General features: G+C 39.5%; 1 protein-coding gene and 1 long non-coding RNA gene across 4 annotated transcripts in view; both read left to right on the top strand.

Moving 5' to 3' along the window:
* The first annotated feature begins 5,745 nt into the window (after window positions 1–5,745).
* Window positions 5,746–11,645, top strand: LOC140334308 (uncharacterized). 2 transcript variants are annotated; one of them, XR_011921506.1, is made up of 3 exons: window positions 5,746–6,131; window positions 9,705–11,181; window positions 11,400–11,645. It is a non-coding gene; the product is annotated as an uncharacterized lncRNA (long non-coding RNA). The 2 variants fall into 2 exon arrangements; XR_011921507.1 differs by having other exon boundaries at window positions 5,748–6,131; window positions 9,705–9,846; window positions 10,344–11,645.
* Window positions 11,646–17,481: 5,836 nt separating this feature from the next.
* Window positions 17,482–24,613, top strand: part of NADK2 (NAD kinase 2, mitochondrial) — a 30,257-nt gene continuing 23,125 nt past the window's right edge. For both annotated transcript variants that reach the window (XM_072416596.1, XM_072416595.1), the window contains exon 1: window positions 17,482–17,841. In XM_072416596.1, coding sequence (XP_072272697.1) covers window positions 17,599–17,841 — 243 coding nt within the window. In that variant the 5' untranslated portion in view covers window positions 17,482–17,598. The remainder of the gene's footprint in view (window positions 17,842–24,613) is intronic.

The following is a 24,613-nucleotide window of genomic DNA, read 5'->3' as shown; positions in this document are numbered from 1 at the left end:
ACCTTTTCATTTGGAATTCTACAATCATGCATTATACCAGCAAGTCAAAGCAATGTATGTGTGTGAATAAAAAAAAATTGGAACTTGGTCAAAAAGTATTGTTCATCATATTGATGGCAATGATCGAGCTAACTTTGTATATACATTGCATTACATTTATCCTGTTTCACGTTTCATCTTTTTGTGGTCATGGTGGCTGAGATTTTTGAGGACTGTTTTATTTTTGTCACTAACTTGTAAAATATATCTAATCTATTGTGTATTTAAATTTTTCAAAATATATTTATATTTTATTAAAGGTTGTTTTATGGTAGTGTAATATTCAAATTTAGAAGATCTTTTTAACAGAGTTTGCTTGGCACATTTATAAACTGTTACTCTGTTTACATGTAAATTGAACATTTGTGTTAAGTTTTCTTTTCTGATTATGTGAGATCCCATTTTCAATCACTTGGAAAGGATTTGTGAAGACAAATTGCGAATCTTTCATGAACAATGAGCTGCTTATCTTAAAGGTGTTTTTGTTTTCCATAGTGATCAGTTAGGTTATAGCAGCTTTATTTTTTTTTTTGATACCCTAAGTTCTTCATTTTTAACCTTTTTTTTAATAAAATAAACTTACCTGCCCATTTACAATTTTTAAGTATACACTCCTCTTCTTTCTCTGTTGTGGGCATTGGTATCTTTACCTAGTCCTTTTCTGGGTTCACCTTGATTGGCCTAACCAGAATGGCGTACCTTCTATGCATGCACATGGCAGTTCTTTCATTCGTGGCAGCCAAGTGTGTTGGGTATGTGTGGAAATATTGTGAACAGGCACGTAGATTTGTGTTAATTGCAGAAAGAATATAATCTGCCCCTTCGTGCTTGCAATTTTTATTAGAAAAATATGCTCCTGCTTTATTCTTCCCACTCATTATAATGTGGATCTACCAGGTACAATGTAGTAAAATGGACGCCTGATTGGATACAGATTGGACAGTTTGGGTTGGTAATTTTTGTATTACCTACTGTCACATCTTAATATAAATATGATGTTTATTATAATATTATAATACAATAATTTATGGTGAGCTTAATTTGCAACCACTCATCCCAGCACTTTCCTGGTCCACATATAGTATAAATGAGCCCTCAATGTTTATGTATTACACAATCAGTAGGCCATATGGTTAGGAAGGTCTGTTGTTTAAATAAGCACTACCACCATTTTGGGCAAAGTAACAGTTTCTGGAAAGGACCCTTGACTTTCTATACACTACCATCACTTCCTTGCTGCTCCAACCCCCTATACCCTGCACTGAATGAAGGGCACATGACCCCCATCGGTCATTGTGACCAGGGATTAGGTATTGTACTACTACCATGCCAAATGCTTAGAGACCAAGATTTGCAGTCCCAGGGGAAGTATTTTGTAGAATCAAGTATTTTTTTTTTTTTTTTTATATATATATACTTTTTTTTTTTTTTTTTTTTACTATAGCCACCATACAGCAGGGTAGAAGGGGATCCTGGGATTGCAGTGGAGAAGGGCGGGGGGAATATTGGGATGCGGAGATGATTTCTAAATCTTAACCTCTCAACCCCCCAAAAAAAGCAATCTAAAATCTGAAAATACAATAACAAAACGGCAATGGCAACTGGCATAGTTCCTTTTCGACAGGCACTGACTTTTTAAATTGCATTTCTTAAACATTCGAGCTTAAAGAGGACTGATTCGAAAAAGTGCAAATTAATGTATACCAAAACACCAAATCTTTTCATTTATGTATTTAGTAACTGTAATACAAACCTTACTGTGTACTGATCCTAGCAGAAGAAAGAAAAATGGGGAAAATGTGGTAATTTTTTTTCTTATTATTGCAGAGCAGGGAATCATTTAAAGAAGCTTTTACCCATAGACAACATAAACTCTTTTATAGGAATGCAATCTGCTCCATTCTATATTTCATATCTTTGTCTTCCTAAATGCTCTTCAACACTTTGTCCTATACTGTGACATTAACAAGAAATGAAATGAGTACCTGTCTATGGCTGAGGGGACAGTGTTCAGTTTTTACATCTAAAATAAAAATACAAAGATCATTCTTTTTGTGTTTTACTTTTGTTCATCAATTCAGTTACACTAAGTGTTTGAGTATAGATACACTACATTCACATTTATCATGAGTTTGCAGTGCACTTACTTACACATAGTTTCTTCATGCTGCACTCCCAAAGAATCAATGGGGGTTAAAGTTAATCCCTATCCTTGCCATTGCTTTTGCACACTATTAAATAGTCCTCCTCCATGTTGAAAATGTACATTCTGAATTTAAAACCAAAAACATTAGATGCTGTAGCACAAATCATGAGCCCACCTGATTTTCTTTCTGAAGGAATACAATAATCATCAAAACAACCCCTCCCCGTCTGACCTGTCCTGAACCCCCCTTCCGTTAGCTATTTGATTTTTTTGTTTTTGTCCTGTCAGTCATCTAGCTTCACAACTGTGATTCCTATGATGTTCTTCATGCAAATACAGTCTGTCCAGGGATGCCCTTGTGCACATACAGTGTGTGAGAGGGAGTGCTGTAAGCTAAGAAAATCCCAATGTGCACTGCACACTATAAAGTACAAAATGCTTGCAGAGCCATCTATGATACTTGAGATAAGCAGAATGACTGTGAAGAGCTATTAAAGCAAAGGAATGATTCCTACTGTTTTCTTTTCACTGTGTATTTTCTTTACCTGTTATATTTAATGACATCAAATAGTTTTACTTTGCTAACTATCATTTCTTGTTTGGTCTTAGATTGGAATGAAATAAACCCATAATGTGTGATAAAAAGTAAAAACAAACATTATGCATTTCTTTAGTAATACCAAAGATAATGCAACTAATCATAATAGTAACAATAGTAATACTGCTGATCAATGAATCAGAGCCTCCACAGTCCTTGTCAGGCACCACTAGGAAGATCATTATTTTACAAATGTATTTATCTTTTTAAAAAAACTTCATATTAATGGTCCACGGGATTTAAAATTATGACTTTAGTGGCCTGTGAGGTCCGAAAAGTTGGTGACCGCTGGTCTACAGCATTGTCAGTTATGAAAGGATTGCAAAAGCACCACAGGAGACCAAAACCTACACATGGACCTGTTTTTCAATGGCTGCACAACACAATGCAAGCTATATGCATTGTGATGCCCTGAACTAGGTAACCTGCAACTGTTACCTGTGTGTGATTGTGGCGCCATGAGTTTTACCACAATGCTTTGCACATGTGTTCATACATATTATGGCAGTTTAAAATTCTGCTCTTATAAGTTTCTATGCACTGCAAGTCGCAATAATAGAATTAAGGAATTTACAGTTTCAGCACTTATATTGAAAGATTTCACCAGTTCTTTATACTGACCCTGCAGTAACCTGTTTTTTTTTTTTTTGTTTTTTTTTTTGGGGGGGGGGGTTGTTCTAGCACTTTGAATTCTTTGCTGTTTTTGTGCAATGGGAATGGAATTGAGATGTTTTTCTCTATACTCACTAGGTAGGTGACCAGAAATCCCACACAGGAACAGACGAGCTATTGCAACATTCCCTGGCTCTGCCAGTTGATAAAACCCACAGGACTGAATGTACAGCTTGACTTCAACATATGCAAATCAGAAGTGATTGGGAGAATGAAATTTTCTTCAATGTAACCGAATTTGATATGTTTGTTATTAAGCTCTACATTGTTATACCACGTATATAAGTGGATCCAGTCATCTTAAAAAAGCAATGTTAGATGGGGTCTAGTACATAATCCCAAATGTGTGTACGTTACCAAACTGTTAAAGAATCAGTCAATCTGAATGAAATACTTTTGCTTGGGTTAGATGCTGGTGGACTGAAAGATTGGTGAGTTTATATCTTTTATCATTCATATAGCTCCATCCCTCCTTTCTGGGATTGTTCCTTTACCATTGGGGTCGGATGCATCACAGTCTCATTTAATTATTAAGATTCAGCAACTTTTGGGGGCCATTAAAGAAGTTATTGCATAGAGGCTAATAGTAGACATTTCTGCACGGCTTTGCCATTGGTGATGTACTGCTAGTGGCACTCATCCACGTATCAGGCAGTGGTGGACCTATCTACCACAGTAGGTCTCTATGTAGAACAGTCCTTGCCCCCCCCCCATTAAACTGATTTGGGCCACCCATAGATGCCCCTGTTGGCTAAGAAGAGTCCTGGGCCCTCATGCAGTGGCACATTTTGCTTATCACTATGTCCACCCCTGGTGCCATGGCCCTTAACTGAGACCCAGAAAAATTTGGAATGAAGTAAGGAAGAAATGCTGATCAGTTTTACCTAGTCAAGGGGAGCCACATACCCTGATAACAAAGAGTTTATAATGAAAAGAAGATATAAGCCAGGGTATTTGTTTGTTGTGGCAGTGTATTAGTTGTAATGTACAATATTATTCCTATAATATTATTTTTATCATATTTACAATGAGGTCCACCCAGCTGTGTTAGAAGGCACGAGGGTGGTTTTTAACTTCTTATCTAGACAGGTTATCACTACCGATATTGCAAAATGGAGGGTTCAATTGTGTCCCAATGCGTTTTCCCCTTGCGGCTTTCTTAGCCTGATGTAGAATTGCAGGCTGAATATAAAACATTTTCTATATGAAAAAATACACAATGCGAAAATAGATATTTTAGATATAGATAAAGAAACAACATACATATATTTTTTCAACGTCCTAAATATGTGGTATTCACAATAGGTGGTATTATGATGACATATATGTAGTAGGGTTAGAAGAATATGCCCAGAGTAAGCTTCCGTTGTCCATTACAGATAACACAGAGTTGAATATGTCTTCCATCCCTCATGTGTCAATGTTTGGTCCTGGTAATTGGCTGCCCAGGCACTTGGTCATGGGAAATCCCATGTTCCTCATTCCTGGAATCACCAGGTATTTTCAGTATCTTTTTCATGAAAGCTTGGTGTAATTGGGTTGGGGTTTTCTCTTGAATTAGCAAAATGACAGAGTCTTATAAGAAAGAACTATAAAGGCCACTATTGTTAACTTGCTTGTTAAAATGCCAGCTGCTTGGCTGTTATGCTGACCATCTAGCTGGTCTGGTACAATGCCTAAAACCTGTCAGAGAAAAGTCTTAATTATTCTCATTCTTGGTTCCTACAAGCAACTAGGAGATGTCACCAGGCACCAAAAACTCTGCATAACCATAAACATTGTTTAGATTAGCAGAAGTGAGAATATTGCAACTATAAACAGAATATATCTAATATTTAGTGGGGTGGTTCAGATCCAGTAACATTTAGGACATTTTATACGTATTTATTATCTTTCTGGTAACAATGTAATATTTATCAGATTTCTATTCCTGTTGGGGATAAGAAAGCAAAATAAGTATTCGGCTCTCAATATTGGTCTGTTAAAAAAATAATCTGCACCTGGAAAGACCGATTGCAGATACAATACAAAAACTAATGTGAAATTAAAATAATAAATGATCAATTAAAAACTGAGGCAAGGTGCAAACATATAGAGAAAGGGTTAAAACACCAATAAAATATAAAAATGTTAGAAGCATTAAATTATTAATTCACATTTATTTTTATTGCTGTTTTTATTTTTTAATTGCATGGAGGTCATCGTTCCTACTTTTATTTGTCTCATGCTCAGGAGCCATTTTGTCGGAGCCCTAAGGTTTGGTCTCTGGGAAGATGGCGGATAGGATACTAAAGGTGTGGGCGTGGCGATGGGCGTTGGACTTTGCACCGCCTTCTGCCCATCCTTTGTGGTCACAACGAATTGGGTTGTTCTGTCCGCTGTTGCCTCGCCCATCTGGCAGCTGCAAGTGACGCTCGTAGACCGGAAGTGTGCTTTGAGTTTGTGTAGACAGGTGGTCGGTCCTTTCCGGTGACCCCCGGAGGAGGTGTCTGTCAGGGCGCTCCGGTCATGAGTTGGTGCCGGGCTCTGCTGTTCACGTGGTGCTCCTCATGTCCCGGGGCCCCGCCCGCCTTCTTACCTTGAGGCGTCTGTCCACCCGGCCCTCTCATGGAGTTGGTACGCCCGGGGGGTTCCGCCCGCAGAGAGTGGCCGTCTAAGGGGGAACTGAAAGAGCTGGTGAGTCCGGGGCCACATATCAGCTTCTTCTATTCCAGGGACACTGGCTGCATGCTTGTTTGTCACTCCATACAGACTGACACCTCCTGGGGTCTGCCCATAGGAAGATGCCCCTCCATATATAACCTTCAGGGGGGGACTTATCTCCTGTCCATTGCCCCTCCATTTATCACCTCCATCCAGAGGTCATTTTCTGACCTATAATACGAAATTGTACAACGTGCTATGTTAAAAAAGAAAAAAAAAACCTGGGGCAGCTCTATGGGGACTGATTGGATGGTCTGCAGTGGAAGGTGAGTTAGGTTGTAATGTACACTTACCTCACATCCTACCTCCACCTATGTGGCTTGTGTACCCTACACCTACCTGCTTTGCAGCCAGGCAATGGGGAGGCCATGCTTACCTACTGGCTGAGCCTCTGCCCATCTACTGCCAGTACCCCCTGTGAACACTCCAATAGCCATCTGGATTCCTAGAGACAAGGCTACATGTGACACCCATCTGATCCCCCTTCCCACCCACCCAACCTACTAGCTCGAGGGGGGGATTGTGTCACCCTCACATTGCCTCATGGGTCCTTGCTGGCTGATCTTCAGCTTTCAGGAGGCACAGGGATCCACAGCCAGAGGGCATGCAGCCAGAGGACTGAGGCAGGCCATCCAGAGTGTTCTCGATGGATGGCTATGCCAAGGTACGGCATGCTTAAGCATGACACCTAAGCACGACCTTTTAAACCATCCAATTGTCTGTCTGGGCTACCTCCCAAGCTCCCTTCCAATATGCTAACCGAACTGTCCCTATATCCCCACTGAGCTGTGAGTTCTCTTCACTGAACTCAGTGCTTGCCCAAATGTTAGTGTACTGCAACAGTATTTATACCACTGTAGATTCCAACATCATCAACTCATGGAGAGTAACTTTTTTTTTTTTTTTTTTTCTTCATCAGATATTTTCTTTACTCACTTAAATGTCTTCTATGCTATATCCTGAAATGTTTTCACTAAGAATAGTAAAAAAAAAAAAATGAATAAAGGAAATAACTGTGATTGTATTGAACATTACCCATAAGCACTTGCAATATGCAAATTTTTATCAACAATGAGCATTGTGATTGGTTGAATGAAAAGCACAGGATAAGGCAGATTGTTTTCCCAAATCCAATTTTAAAAGATCTATGTATATTTAGAGAGGTGGGGGACATGAAAAGTCACACTTTTACTAATGCAACAATGAAATAAAAGGTTTATTTATTAATGTTACATCACCCTAGGGATTAACTGCCAACAGCAATTAGACTGCAATAGGAGATGCTCAGCTATGGGGTCCTTAGGGGCTGTCTAAGCTGCAGAAGGTGTCTGTGGAATGCCTGCAGGAGCCTTGCGGTCCTCAAGGGCATGTCCTAGCTGCCTGTAAAGAATATGCTACTACCTGTCCCAGATCCCATGGGATCCAGAGAGCCTGAAAATGAAGTCAGTCTCCTGGCCTCCCGTAACTCAGGACTGGGAAATGGACAGAAAGGTTAAGATGTTCTTGAACTGGTTATGGAGCTGCCCGCAATGGAAGTCACTGGGGAAGGCCAGGAGGTTGGAGTAAGAATGTCACGGTCACTAAGGGTCCTACCACTGGTGAATCTCCCTGGGGGACCGGTGAATGTCACTTGGAGAATTAGCCTATTATTGGAATGTCTTTAGGTGAAATCTGCCTGTTGCTGGGTGTTATTTGTATATTATGATGCCTGCTTGGTGCACAATTATTTTTGTTCATATATTGTTACTCTTACCAACACACACATAGAAAAGCTATTACAATATTCAGATATTTGACTAAATAACTTATTTGTTGGTCAGAAATAAAAAAAGAATCTTTCTAGTGGGAACACAGCTGAAGAAAGTACTAAACCATCTTTATGTATTCATAAAGAAAAATGTTTGGCCTTCAGTTAGACAGCCTATTACATGACAATATGTGTCTGTCTAATTTGTAGATTAGCAACAAAGTAATTTAATGTCCATCTGGAATGCATGCCTACCCTGTTTCCCCGATTATAAGGCACTCTTATATTTTTTGAAATGCCAAAATATGCCCTGGGTCCTATTTTCAGGGGATGTCTTATTTTTCCATGAAGAAGACTACAGTACACATTTATTGTTGAAAGTCACTCGTGTGCAGGCTTTTTACTTTCAGTTTGGCTCAGGAATAGACACGCCCTGCAGCCAGCATCAAAGACACACACGCTGCAGCCAGCATAAAGGACACACACGCAGGATCAGATATCTGGAGCGGTCTTATAAACGGGTAAGTGTCTTATTTTAATTATTTTTTTAAAAATCGGGGGTGGCTTACTTAATGGGGATGTCCTAAAATCGGGGGAACACGGTAAAATTTAAGGGGTGAGATATGTTCTGCAGTGTTTGCAATGGGTAGCTAAATAGGTTTGAGACTTTGCAGCTAATGTTTGATTTAGTTTTATTTATTTATTTATTTATTTATTTTTTTGATTCCTTACAAACTACTATTTCTCCAAGAAGACGTGTTATCTGCATGGGACATGGAGTGAGAGAGCCTTATGGTTTTGCTTCTTATCACTTCCTCTTTGTTTTCTTCATTCATAAAGCTCTGCAACACAGAAAATAGGGGAAAGTTTATTTTCATATTTGAAAACTGGAAAATTCTCAGCTTTCTCTTGCTCTAGCTGATACCAGGGTCACCGGACTCGCTTGTTCTTGGTTCACGATCTCCATCTTCAGATTTCTTATCATATTTGTGCACATTCCAGAGTTATACTCCCAACAGTTGGTGTGCTCCTAGAATTCATTAATAAGAAGAAAAGAAATACTTGTACTAGTCGCCTGGTAATGGTGTCAGACACGGCCTTGTTATCGGTAGAAATGGTCGGTTCTGCTGAATGCATTTTTCTGAACAATGCTGCGTGCAGTGTGTCGGCTGTTTCTTATCTGTTTCTTTGGGTTCTTTCTTTCAATTATTAAAACATGCCCTGAAGATAATAAAGTATGCAATGGGTTAAAATGCCTTAAAGTTGGATCTGTACAGATTATGGGACATTCCACTTAACACGAAGGTTGAACCTAGATTCCCCAAATTTTAAATGTGCTGGTATACCGGTGTTTATCCTTTCAAATGAATACCTGAGTCCTGGAGCAAGACTATACTTTACTCCTATTTGTATCCTATTACTAAAATCCTATCTTTTATGATCTCCCCTCCCTCCTCTTTTACACAATTTTAATTATGGTATTGTAGATTTTCCTTTCTCTGACTTTCCCACAAAATAACAAGGGAAGGGGAAATCCCTTTGAAAAATAAATAACAATGGCAAGGTTGAGAAAGAGATGACAAAATGGAATAATGGTGAATTTAATACCCCCAAAAAAGTTTTGCCTTTATAGATATATAGTTTTTTATAGTTTATAGTTATTAAGCCCGCAGTTGAGAATTCAGTTTATTTAGTTCAGCTATTTTAATTTAGAGATTTTAGTATGGGTAACAGGTTCAATTTAGAGCTTTTTATATACTTAAATATCAAGCTGAATCATTCATTTTGTTTCATTTCAGTGATGTGCAATCACGGCAATCTGAAGTTGATTCTAAATAGCAAAATCTTCAATGAGATGAAACTGGAGAGAGCAAACAGAAAGAGTCTGCGTATCACGCCACTGATCTGACTGACAACAGCATTAAAATATTTCTTGTTCAAGTGAGTTCATCTGTATATTCCATATACCAGAACAGGAATCAGATATTGCTATGTTTAAAATGCAGCAAAAAAAGAAAAAACAATGTCTTGGTTTTGAAGCACATCATCGTATAGAGGAAGGTATATGTGGTATCTCCACAACAAAGACATTATTATTATTAATAAACAGGATTTATATAGCGCCAACATATTATGCAGCGCTGTACATTTAAATAGGGGTTGCAAATGACAGACTAATACAGACAGTGATACAGGAGGAGAGGACCCTGTCCCGAAGAGCTTACAATCTAGTAGACATACATCCGTTAAAATTTTGAAGTTGTTTAATTGCATCCAAAAAATAAGTCTTGGCTTTAATTTCACTCAATGGGGTCCCACACAAAACCGATACTTTAGATGTTTTGTAGCTGATGGGAAGTAGTAGGACATCTATACTGAAGGATATACAGGCTGCCATTACTAATGTTTCCTTCTGTGTCAAAATTTCTGTTATAAAGGCATGGGGACTGTCCTAATCTAAATGTCATAAAGAAACCCTACATTTACCATGAAAGTTCTGCTTTAACTCCTTTAGCGGTAATCCCGAGTGGATTTTACTTGCAAAAAGTGGTAATCCTGAGTTACACTTGGGGTCGCTTTTAACTTAAAAAAAAAAAAAAAGCACTTACCTTGTTCTATCGCTGTCCCACGGCGTCCTGCTGGTCCCAGCAGGTTCTGGGGACACGTCCTCCTCCTGGGACACGAATCTCCAGCAGGAAACTGCAGATACGATATCTACGGAGTTTCCCGGTGACGTTGGTACATTAAATTTCAATAATTTTGTATTGAGTCCAATACAAAGAAATATTCATATATTATATATACCATTATATTATATATGCTACTATACAGTTACATTACATGTTTAAATTTTTTTTAACAGAATTTTGTGTTTTTTTTTTTTTTTATTTAAAGTTTATTATTAAAATTATTTAATATCAGTGAGTTATGCCTAAGAGATACAACCTACAAGGAAAAATAAATTTCCATGCAAAAAATTGTACTGCTTTTACCACTAGGGAGGTTAAATTCTGCAGCTATAGTGTGATCGTAAAGTCACATTGGAGGCGTGGTGTAAAATATCTGCAAATGCAGAGTTTCTGATTCTTATTATTAACTTGTATATATAAAGCTGACCTATTTCCTAGCCCTTTACATATTCATAGACGACAAGTTCATAGTCATGTCACCATCTGTCCTTCAAACGGGCTCACAGACTTCACAGAGTACCCAGAGGAAACCCAGACAACATACAAACTGGATGATATTTAAACCTGGTACCCTAGTGCTGCTAAGGTAAGAGTGCTAGGCACTGACATATCATGCCACCATGCTGCTTTCTGCAATACTGTGTGAGGCTTAAACCTCACTAATTCCTCTTTTGCAGTGGCAGAATAAACATTAAAAACAAAAGCAACTTCTAAGTTTCTTAGTCTAGTCATACTGATATTGTTTTACTTGCAGCTATTTCTAATAGTTTTTACAGTTGTTAAACTTGACGTGTTATTTTGCAGACATCTGTGAAGGATGCAAGCCGCCTTTATGCTGCAATCCATCACCGGCTCATAGCAATGAGAAACTTCTGGGCACAGCATGAGCCAAGTATACCCAACACTGAGGAGGATAACCTCTCCCATTCACAGCTTATCAACAATGACTCAGGATGAGAAAGATGTCAGGTATGATTAGCATTCGATGAATGGGTGGAACTTTGTGAACTGTAGTAGAAGACTGCTTATCAGGCCATGCATATTAACACCTGGTATAATCAACCTTTTCATTTGGAATTCTACAATCATGCATTATACCAGCAAGTCAAAGCAATGTATGTGTGTGAATAAAAAAAAATTGGAACTTGGTCTAAAAGTATTGTTCATCATATTGATGGCAATGATCGAGTTAACTTTGTATATACATTGCATTACATTTATCCTGTTTCATGTTTCATCTTTTTGTGGTCATGGTGGCTGAGATTTTTGAGGACTGTTTTATTTTTGTCACTAACTTGTAAAATATATCTAATCTATTGTGTATTTAAATTTTTCAAAATATATTTATATTTTATTAAAGGTTGTTTTATGGTAGTGTAATATTCAAATTTAGAAGATCTTTTTAACTGAGTTTGCTTGGCACATTTATAAACTGGTACTCTGTTTACATGTAATTTGAACATTTGTGTTAAGTTTTCATTTCTGATTATGTGAGATCCCATTTTCAATCACTTGGAAAGGATTTGTGAAGACAAATTGCGAATCTTTCATGAACAATGAGCTGCTTATCTTAAAGGTGTTTTTGTTTTCCATAGTGATCAGTTAGGTTACAGCAGCTTTTTTGAAAATTGTGAACAGGCATGAAGGTTTGTGTTAATTGTAGAAAGAATATAATCTGCCCCTTCTTGCTTGCAATTTTTATTAGAAAAATATACTCCTGCTTTATTCTTCCCACACATTATAATGTGGATCTACCAGGTACAATGTAGTAAAATGGACGCCTGATTGGATACAGATTGATTGGACAGTTTAAGTTGGTAATTTTTGTATTGCCTACTGTTACATCTAAATGTAAATATAACGTTTATATATATATATATATATATATATATATATATAATAAAATAATACAAGGTCTTTTGTTTAAATATGCACTACCACCTTGTCCATTTGGCAAAGTAACAAAGTTTCTGAAAAGGACCCTTGACTTTCTATACACTACCATCACTTTCTTGCTGCTCCAAAACCATATACCCTGCACTGAATGAAGGGCACATGACCCCCATCGGTCATTGTGACCAGGGATTAGGTATTGTACTACTACCATGTCAAATGCTTAGAGACCAAGATTTGCAGTCCCAGGGAAGTATTGGGATCCTGAAATGATTTCTAATTCTTAGCCTCTCTAACCCCTAAAAAAAAAAGGCAATCTAAAATCTGAAAATACAATAACGCAATGGCAACTGGCATAGTTCTCTTTCGACAGACACTGACTTTTTAAATTGCATTTCTTGAACATTTTTGTGACATTTGATCTTAAAGAGAACTGTTTTTGAAAAAGTGCAAATAAATGTATACTAAAACACCAAATCTTTTCATTTATGTATTTAATAACTGTAATACAAACCTTTCTGTGTACTGATCCTAGGAGAAAGAGAAATGGGGAAAAACTGATGATTTTTTTTTCATTGCAGAGTGGGGATTCTTTTACCCATGGACAACAGAAACCCTTTATAGGAATGCAATCTGTTTCATTCTATATTTCCTGTCTTTGTCTTCCTAAATGCCCAGCAACAATTTGTGTCCTATACTGTGACAATAACAAGAAATGAAATGAGTACCTGTCTATGGCAGAGGGACGGTGTTCAGTTTTTACATCTAAAATAAAAATACAAAGATCGTTCTTTTTGTGTTTTACTTTTGTTCATCAAAATTGTCAGTTATCGTAAGTATTTGAGTTTAGATACACTATGTTCACATTGGCCATGAGTTTGCAGTTATTGTTTCCTCATGCCTGGAAACAGTTGCCTCTGGGGAGATGCTACACGTAGCTTCTTCATGCTGCACTCCCAAAGAATCAATGGGGGTTAAAGTTAAACTCCATCCTTACCATTTTGCACACTTTTCAATAGTCCCCTCTATTTTGAAACATTCTGTGTACATTCTGAATTTAAAACCACAAACATTAGACTCTGTGGCAGATATCTTGAGCCCACCTGATTTTCTTTGTGATGGAATACAATATTTATCAAACCCCCCCCCCCCCCCATCTGTCCTGTCCTGAACCCCCTTCCGTCAGCTATTTGCTTTTTGTCCTGTCAGTCATCTAGTTTCACACCTGTGTTTCCTATGATGTTCTTCATGCAAATACAGTCTGTCCAGAGATGCCCTTGTGCACATACAGTGTGTGAGAGGGAGTGCTGTAAGCTAAGAAATCCCAATGTGCACTGCACACTATAAAGTACAAAATGTTTGCAGAGCCATCTATGACACTTGAGATAAGCAGAATGACTGCAGAGCTATGAAAGCAGAAGAATGATTCCTACTGTTTTCTTTACACTGACAAACCCCCTATCTTTGATTGTTTACAGAGACTGGAATCCTCCTCCCACTCCCAAGGTCAGAACTTTTGCAGCAATTGAAATGGTGTCATAGGGGCTAAAGCGTACACACGGCAAATTTTCGGTATCGGCCAATTATCGGGCGAAAATCTGCCGTGTGTACAGTCGGTCGTCGTCCGACGACCGTCCTGGCGGATCCATGGACGATGGACGACGACCGATCCTAATGAAAGGGAAGGGGAGAGCGCGCAGCAGGGTGCCGCTCCGTCGCTCTCCCCCTCCCCTCTCCATAGAGCATGAACGGTGCTGTATGTACAGCATCGTTCATGCATCGTGCAGTCTTTTCTCGTTGGAAAGGATCGTGAAAGATCCTTTCCAACGAGAAAAATTGCAGGTGTGTACGCAGCTTAAGACACTACAATGGGAAGGGTGAGGAAGGTTTGTGCTGACTACCTTTCTGATTTGAAATATAACTAAAGATCTGTGTATGAAAGTCTAAATAAGTCCTAAATTCAATTACTGTGTACAGCACAAGCCTCACAATATAGATAAAGAATTTCCTTTACGCAAGGGTGGCAACTCTGCGCTGAATTCAGGTCATAGCTATTGCATGATATATGTCCCTGTAATGTCAATATTTTTTTTTCATGCCTTGCCTTAAACCTTTGTCCACAGATAATACCTGACCTAGTGTGACACTGCTCACCCGACTCTATGTCTGTCTATTGCTATGTTGTAACTTTATTATACAAGCAGCCATGTTAATGCTCAGTTGAACATATTTTAATGCATTCTGTTGCAAAATTAAGAAGTTTAGTTCCCGTTGGGTTGTGCATGCAAAAAATCATACATAGTCTACAGCAGCAGTAGCCTATTAGTGGTTCACAAGAAAATGTTGGTGTTCCACAGAACAATTTGGACATAATTTGCAATTTTTATGTTTTAATAATATTAAAATAAATAAAAATAATCTAATAAATTTTTTTTTTACCTTTATATTGCACTAAATTCGCAAACTGTACTAGAAACAAGGAGGCACGGCTTGACGTCAATGTAGTTTTAAGTTGTATGAGGCAACCGTTGCCGAGCTGCACGCTTCAGTAATGTTTCCATCATTATAACAGTCACCCCGCTCCGCCAATACCGATTCTCACCCAATTGTTTTAGTTTTTTATTTCTCAGATGCTTTTTTAGGTAAGTATGACCTTAACTGTGTATTTTCTTTACCTGTTACATTTAATGGCATCAAATACTTTGACTTTGCTAACTATCTTTTCTTGTTTGGTCTTAGGTTGGAATGAAATAAACCCATAATGAGGGAGAAAAAGCAAACAAACATTATGCATTTCTTTAGTAATACCAAAGATAATGCAACTAATCATAATAGTAACAATAGTAATACTTCTGATCAATGAATCAGAGCCTCTGCAGTCCTTGTCAGGCACCACTAGGAAGATCATTATTTTACAAATGTATTTCTCTTTTTAAAAAACTTCATATTAATAGTCCGCAGGATTTAAAATTATGACTTTAAAATTTAAAAAAAAAATGTAAAATTTAGTGGTCCATGAGGTCCGAAAAGTTGGTGACCACTGGTCTACAGCATTGTCAGTTATGAAAGGATTGCAAAAGCATTACATGAGACCAAAACCAACATATTGACCTGTTTTTCAATGGCTGCACAACACAATGCAAGCTATATTCATTGTGATGCCCTGAACTAGGTAACTTGCAACTGTACAGTGTGTGATTTTGGCACCATGAGTTTCCCCACAATGCTTTGCACATGTGTTTACACGTGCAATTTAATAATCTGTTTTTTATGTTTTCATGCACTGTGAGTTACAATGATAAAATTAAGGAATTTACAGTTTTTGTACTTATATTGAGTGATTTTACCAGTTCCTCATTTTTTTTTTTTTTCATTCTAGCACTTTTTTGCTGTTTTTGTTGCATGTGGGAATGGAATTGAGATGTTTTTCTCTATACTCACTAGGGAGGTGACCAGAAATCCCACACAGGAACAGAAGAGCTATTGCAACATTTCCTGGCTCTGCCAGTTGATAAAACCCACGGGACTGAATGTACAGCTTGATTTCAACATATGCAAATCAGAATTGATTAGGAGAATTAAATATTTTCTTCAATGTAACCAAATTTGGTATGTTTGTTATTAAGGTCTACATTGTTATACTTAATATATAAGTGGATCCAGTCCTCCTAAAGTAATGTTAGATAGGGTCTAGTACATAATCCCAAATGTGTGTATGTTACCAGCTGGTAAAGGATCAGTCAATCTGAATGCAATACTTTTGCTTGGGTTAGATGCTGGTGGACTGTCAAGGTCATAGTCCTTTAATTGTCTAATAGCCCTAACCCAAGTCCCTCCTTTCTGGGATTGCTCCTCTACTAGTGCTCCTTTACCAGCTGCATCACAATCTCATTTTTATTTATTAAGATTCGGCAACTTTGGGGGCCATTAAGGAAGCTATAGCATAGGGGCTAATAGTAGACTTTTCTGCATGGCTATGCCATTGGTGATGTACTGCTAGTGGCAGAGTCATCCATGTATTAGGCAGTGGGAGATGGATCTACCACAGTAGGTCTCTATGTTGAACAGTCCTTGCCCCCCCCCATTAAAATGATTTGGGCCCCCTATAGATGCCCCTGTTGGCTAAGAAGAGTCCAGGGCCCTCATGCAGTGGCACATTTTTCTTATCACTCTGTCCACCCCTGGTGCCATGGCCCTTAACTTAACTTAACTTAACTATAAAGACCACTATTGTTAACTTGCTTGTTAAAATGCCAGCTGCTTGGCTGTTATGCTGACCATCTATCTGGTCTGGTACAATACCTAAAACATGTCAGAGAAAAGTCTTAATTATTCTCATTCTTGTAATAGGAGGGTCCCCCTGGTTCCTACAAGCAACTAGGAGACGTCACCAGGCCCCAAAAACTCTGCATAACCATAAACATTGTTTAGATTAGCAGAAGTGAGAGTATTGGAACTATAAACAGAATATTTCTAATATTTAGTGGGGTGGTTCAGATCCAGCAATGTTTAGGACATACGTATATATTTATACATATTTATTGTATTTTTTATCTTTCTGGTAACAAGGTAATAATTATCAGATTACTTTTACGGTTGAGTTTAAATTAAACTGTACTTGTAAACACCAATTGCAGATACAATACAAAAACTGTGTAGGTAAAATGATAAATGGTCGATTAAAAAATTGAGGCAAGGTACAAACATATATAAGATGTGAAAGGGTTAAAATACCAATAAAATATCACAAATTTAGAAGCATTAAATTATTGGTTCAGATTTATTTTTATTGCTTGGAGGTCATCACGACTCCTTTTATTTGTCTCATGCTCAGGAGCCATTTTGTCGGAGCCCTAAGGTTTGGTCTCTGGGAAGATGGCGGATAGGGTATTGAAGATGTGGGCGTGACGATGGGCGTGGACTTTGCCACCGCCTTCAACCCATCCCTCGTAGTCACAACGAATTGGGTTGTTCTGTCCGCTGTGGCCACGCCCATCTGTCAGCAGCAAGTGACGCTCGTTGACCGGAAGTGTGCCTTGAGTTTGTGTAGACAGGTGTTCGGTCTTTTCCGGTGACCCCCGGAGGAGGTGTCTGTCAGGGCGCTCCGGTCATGAGTTGGTGCCGGGCTCTGCTGTGCACGTGGTGCTCCTCATGTCCCGGAGGTCTGGGGCCCCGGGGCGCCGCCCGCCTTCTTACCTTGAGGCGCCTGTCCACCCGACCATCTCATGAAGTTGGTACGCCCGGGGGGTTCCGCCCGCAGAGAGTGGCCGTGGTGACCAAAACCACCCGCTATGAGTTCGAGCAGCAGCGATACCGCTATGCGGGCCTGTCTGAGGGAGAACTGAAAGAGCTGGTGAGTGCGGGGCCACAGGGGCCACATATCAGCTTCTTCTATTCCAGGGACACTGGCTGCATGCTTGTTTGTCACTCTATACAGACTGACACCTCCTGGGGTCTGCCCATGGGAAGATTGCCCCTCCCGGTTCTCAGGGTTCCCCTGTGATTGCCCCTCCATATGTACCCTGCAAGGTTTGACTTATCCCCTGTCCATTGCCCCTCCATATATAACCTCCAGGGGGCCACTGTTATCTCCTGTCCATTGCCCCTCCATATATAACCTCCAGGGGGCCACTGTTATCTCCTGTCCATTGCCCCTCCATATATAACCTCCAGGGGGCGCTTTTTATCTCCTGTCCATTGCCCCTCCATAAATAACCCCCAGGGGGTGACTGTTATCTCCTGTCCATTGCCCCTCTATAAATAACCCCCAGGGGGAGACTGTTATCTCCTGTTCATTGCCCCTCTATATATAACCTCCAGAGGGTGCCTTTTATCTCCTGTCCTTTGCCCCTCCATAAATAACCCCGAGGGGTGACTGTTATCTCCTGTCTATTGCCCCTCCATATATAACCTCCAGAGGGTAACTGTAATCTCCTGTCAGTGGTCCCTCCATATACAAAGTGTTAACTCCTTCCTTTGTCCCCCCAATTATAACCACTAGAGGGAGACTGTTACCTCCTATCCATGGCCCCCCATTTATAACCCCTGTTGGATTCAGTCCAGAGGTCCTTCCATTAATATTCTCTGTTTGTTGTGGTCATGGGGTCTACTAATACTAGTGACAGCATAACTCCACATTGTGTTCTTCCCATTGCTTTAGAGGGGCTCCTGACTCCACTTCCTTTTTTTCCTCATGCAGCTGTCACCTTTTTGCCCTCTTGTAGTTCCTGGTACTATAGGTGGTGAAGGAAGGAGATGGCAGGCAGTGCTCTTTGTTGTTGGTCTGGATAGCATAGCTGACATACCAGCAGCACTTTCTTCCACATTAACTATAAAACGGTGTTTTGCCCAGCGTTAGGGAAGCAGACAGGGAGGAGGTTTAGGGATCTGATACTTTGATGCCTATTTTTATTTCGGTTACCCCGAGCATCCAATCAGGGTACTGGTTCTATGTGACAGATGATCTATAGTCTTTTGGCCCCTGTTCCTGTCCTCCAATAATGTGTTTCTGTTTTTGCAAATAAACCCCTATTCAAAAAGTCTCAGAGGATAGACCAGGCATGGGCAAACTATGGCCCATGGGCTGTATACGGCCAATTACGGTTGTTTCTCTGGCCCTTTGGGTGTTCCGATGCCACCCGAGCAAGGTCAGGAGAAGAACCCCGCTGGGGAGGTGCACAGGTCACAGCAGCCGAACATGTCCCCGCTGGTATCCCGGCTCGTGGAGATGGGCATGCTGTGTCACTGCACACAACCCACCCACTCTCCCATCACAGGCTCAGATCTGCAATGGGAGAGTGGCCAGGGGTTATGCTATCATGATGTCACATTCAGTGGCGTCATGATGGCACTCTTATTGGCCCGGCCCCTCTTTCAAATTTTATATTGTGGCCTCTGACTGAAAAAGTTTGCCCACCCCTGGGATAGACAATCTAGAGGAGTTCTTGGTTCTTGCAGACAAGGGACTATGAAGTCCCAATTACAGGAGACACTGGATAAGACTCTGCTTGGGATCTCACCCTTACATGAGGCTATTCCCAAGACCTGCATGGGTCACGTAACTGGAGGTAGTCCACCAAGTGTAATTTTTGTAGACCTTGGACTTCACTTGTGCTTTTAATTAATATTATTTAATGAGCAGCATTTGCAACTCAGGTTCCATATTTGAAGAACACTTACTGCTTCTTAGGCCACTACTTTTAATTCCATAGATTTTTTTTTGCATACAATGGCCATGATTAGGAGGAAGCTCACTGACTTCTATCAGCAGTGCCTTCTATACAGCATGGAGTCCCTGGATACAATCTGAGAGCTGTCAGTTTTACAGCAGAAGGGATTGGAGACGACCATCTATACAGTCCCAGCACAGGGAACCCTTCAGCTCCCTCATAACATGAATCTTTGTGTCACAATGCCCTAAAGATTCCAATCATTTCCATCCTGCACAATTCCCAAAATCTGGTGCTATTGGTGGCAAACAATGCCCTGTATATTATTTTTCTGAGAAGGTCTGTTATGGGCTTATAAATTTGTTGGCTTCCCGCACATTCAGTAACGTCCTGGACGCAGCATTTCAGTGAAATACATTTTTCAATTTTTTTGAGTAGATTGTGAACCTTTGAGACTATGGACTATGTAAAGCACTGTGTAATGTCAGCACTATATAAATACTGTTTAATAATAATAAATACTATCTCTATGTATTCTCCCCCTACTTTCCACATCACTGTCCATGCTGCTTTTGGACAGCATTTGAAAAATGCCTTATTTTTAAAGACTGGGTCACAACTTTGTCATTGTTGGCAAGCCCACCAAGCTATATCCATAACCTAAATATCACCTTTGTGTTGACTAATCCTTTAAGGACTAGTTATTATAGGCTTAATGGCAGACATAGCCAACAGTGGGCTCCAGTGCAGAACTGGCTTGGGTCACCAGTTGGCCGCTCCCTGTACGTTCTTGCATATGAGTTAATTTTGAATCTATAATAGAAAAGAGTTGAAAAAGTCAAACATTGCATTCCATGGCAATTGGAAAAGTTCCACAAACTGCCGTCAGAAGCTGACACTGTGTGCCAGCCGCAAAATGTTTATCTCAAGGCAAAGTATTTGGTGCCAAAGAAAACATGACACAATAGGCTCATACCACAGAACTAAAACACCAGAATAAAATGTATTTCCAGTGAATGAGTCCCATGAATCCTACAAATTACAGTGTTCTGTCTGGAAATAAAGATCCCGCTGTATGAATTTTGCCAAAATCCAAAATAGGTATGTATGCAATTCTATATGCTACGTTATATAATCTTTTCAATATTTGAACCCGAAGACCATAAAACAGCTTTAGGTCACAGTTTTGATTTCTCTGTCATCAACTATAGTTTATATAAAAATAATATATTTGTGTAAACAAAAGTCCAGTGGTATTTTTATACACACTAAAAGCGTAACCAAACACACTATATAATCACCTGTGCCTGTTTCTTCTTCTTCATTTTGATCCTAGGTCATCTTAAAGAGAAACTAAACCCAAAACTGAAAAAACTAAACCCCAAAAAAAAAAAATACTCTTAACCTTCAATCCCGCTGGGCCGTCCGATCTCTCCTGAGGTGTCCTGCATCAGGTCCCACATCTGTCCACCATCTTCTCTTCTACCCACGTCACCCGACCCAGGCGCGAGATCGGGTGACGTAGGATGTAAAAAAAATTTGCCGATCTCACTGCGCATGCGTGAGATCGGCAAATTTTTCTTTTTGCGCAACAAAGGAGCACCCAAGAGCCTCCCGAGATGCGTGACGTTGGTATCTCAGGAGGCTTTGCGCTCCCATTCATTCCTGACCGCATAGGTGATCGAGAATTAAGGGAATGGTGCTGCACCCCCCCCCCCCTTTTTTTTTTTTTTTAAAGGGTGTTGCATTTAAAAAAAAAAAACAGTTTTTATTTCACATAAAAGGGTTGTCTACCCTTTTAAATAAAGTGAACATTGTGAGTTTAGGTACGCTTTAATTGTGCGGTAAGGGAGGCATAACCCTCATGCTGGTGCACAGGAGTCCAAATACAGCACTGGCAGGGGAAGCCAGGATGAAGCCAAATAAATTTTGACAGAAGAGATAGAAATCTGGCTTGTAAGAATTCTCATTGCAGAAGGGGCATCCTTCCTCCTGCAGAAAGGACTGTCTGTTTCTGTAATTATTACCCACCCGGTTGCACATTTTTTTTTTTTTTAGTGGAACTTTGATTCCACTTCAGAATCACTTGCCAATTATTGTAAAGGGCTTCTACCACCAAAAAGCACTGACCTGCTAGGGCATGGAGTCCACCAGACCTCTGGAAGTGTCCTGTGGTATCAGGCACCATAATGTTAGATGCAGATCCTTTATGTCACATGGTCTCTGCCAATTTTTTTTTTCCCATATAGCTGCTTCTATATCTTATCCAGGTAAATGACAACACATACTGTCCCATCCACATCATGCAATTCATTAGAGCCGGCCATTGCTATCATTGCTAGAGTCATTGCCATTGTTGATGCTTTCAGTGGTGCATCTTGTAATTGGTCTGCAGCTAAGCAACTTTTTTTACAGCAAGCTATAATGCATTAGGTGCCCTGAAACCTTGCTCTCATGTCCAGTGTTATGTTTTTTTGTTTTTATTTATCATTATATGCTACGGTAGTTCAGGAGGTCAGAGAGTGGGATCATCGTCATCATGAGGGTCTCGCCCACTAGGTCTTTACTAACTTTATGGAGAATGTAGCATGCGGAACACAGACTGCCATTGCAGATCATACCTGAATGTCCTGTATCCAGATTTTAGATGTATGCCCCTGTGAATGTCATCAGCACGATGTGGTTTATAGTCCTTGGCTTTGCTCTCTTGCTGGGTCATGTGTGCTGACCGTTTGACATTGTGCTTCTGTTCTTGGCTAGACATAACAGGCAGATTCATTGCACAATATACAGAATTATGGTTTTATATTCTGCCACGGATTCACCCAACATTTCCGGTGGCTATTTGAAGTCTGCAGGTCACAGGCAGCTATTATCCCGGAATAAGGGCAATTTTAGGCTATTGTGGGGGCCAGGGGCCCATACATAGAAAATGAATGCTGCGTAGTATGTTGGCACTATATAAATACAAATAATATGTATAGAACAGTGGGGAAATACTAAGTAAAAATATGCTTTTAAGGACCAATAGTTTGTTTTTTAACAGTCAGGCAGCACTTTAAAAGGCTTTATAACAAATGTTTTTCTTCTTTGGGATTTTCTTTTTTTATTGAATTTTTCAACAGCAAAAGGAATGCAATGTGCTCTGTGACCTATTTCAAGCTTCTTGTTAAAAGTGGCCATGTTGTCACCACAAGTAAGGGGTTCTCTCCTTAATTTACCTACAGAAAAGCTGATGAAGGTTGTAACTCCTTCCAAGTCTATGACAAATGAAAAAAAAAAAAGCGTCTCCTAGCTTCCTATTGTATTTTACAAGATTTAACTTGCCAGCCCCATGTATGCTAGATGCATGCCATACGTGTAAAAAAAAAAAAAAAAAAAATTAAAATAAAGAAATGAATTTTTTGGGCAATTGGGTAGTATATGCAGGGAGTTTTATTCAAATTCATATAAAACACAATTCATAATTCAGTAAATGAGTGAAACAAATAGTTGATACGGTCTTTCCCCAATCAAGATTCAGTGGGGTACACTTACAAGATCATCGGAATAGACATAAATTTCCCTGATACTTATTAATAGAAATAACGAGCGGTAGAAAAGCAGTAACACCTCGTGTCCCGATTTGTTTAGCCAAACCGCTTCCTCGGGGGATCTGCAAGCCGCAATATTTGACTGTACACAGAAAAATCATGACATGCAGGAATGTGATTCATAGAATAAGGTAATAACATGTTCACATATATTTAGAATTAAATGAACGATAGATTACTGTTATCTGTTACATATGAAGATAATAAAGTCATAATTAGAGCATAACATTGTATATATACTCAGAATCTTGGTTATTTATCTTATTATATAGATATAGTGACAATAATAATTGCTATTGTACTCGTCTGTAACATGTGTAGGCATTAAAAAAGAAAGGAAGAATCCATATTAGTGATAATAGTTAAGGATATAAAAAGTATATGTATTGTAGTAGTTTTTAAACTATATATAACTAATTAAATATACTACCCAATTGCCAAAAAAACCCTATTTCTTTCTTCATTTTTTTACCCTTCCAAGTCTATTATTATTGGAGTCCCAGGTGAGCCATTTGGAGGTATTTTTCACCAATAGGTGAGCTGTATTCCCTGCATTGTTTTAATTTCATTCTTCCTGTAGTGTTCCTATCAGGCCTAGTGGAATATTTCAGAAAACAGGGCAAACATGTTTCTCCGAGCACAAAATATAGAAAAATATAAAGGAAATAACTTTGTATAACATTCATCCAGGAAGTTACTTGAATGCTTTGGAAGGAAGGCAGGTTGGTAGGTTTGGAAGGTTGGAAGGTTTGGAGGTTGGAATGGAATTTTTCTCTATGTTGGAGGAGATTTGCCGGCTCTGACAGACCAGTCTATCTGTTGGGAGGGTTCTTCCATCGGGTCCAACGTTTTCCTGGTATCTGTGTTCAGCACGGGCGCCCACATCTTCTCCTCTTTTCTTCAGGGTTCTTCCTCCTACTTTACCCGATCTCGCACTGCGCAGCATAATTACTTAGATTGGGAAAAACACAATTGTGCGTGCGTGAGATTGTCATTTTTTTTTTATATTGATGAATAGGCTTGGGCATGTGCTGGAGGAGAAGCCAAGAGCCTCCTGGGATGCGTGGTGTAGGTATCACAGGGAGGCTCTGTACTCCCATTCGATGGCGATCAAGAGTTCAGCAGTGCTGCACCCTTTTATGTAAAGTAAAAATTCAGAGTTTAGGCACACTTTAAATTCCTCTAGATTTAGGGTTAGACCACTAAGGTTTAAAAGTCTTTGTTCAACCCAGAATTGGTCGGGTGGTGAGATAATGTAGCCGGGTGGCAGCCCCTGTATTGTGACCCAACTCTTTGGTAACCACCCAAAAACAGCCAGGTAGTTATTGAAAAGTGCTGGGTTGTGCGCCCAGCTAAAAGGTGC

This window comes from Pyxicephalus adspersus, chromosome 6 (genome assembly GCF_032062135.1).
Source record: "Pyxicephalus adspersus chromosome 6, UCB_Pads_2.0, whole genome shotgun sequence".
Classification (NCBI taxonomy): domain Eukaryota; kingdom Metazoa; phylum Chordata; class Amphibia; order Anura; family Pyxicephalidae; genus Pyxicephalus; species Pyxicephalus adspersus.
The sequence above is the reverse complement of the archived record's forward strand: the minus strand, read 5'-3'. Positions and strand labels throughout refer to the sequence as shown.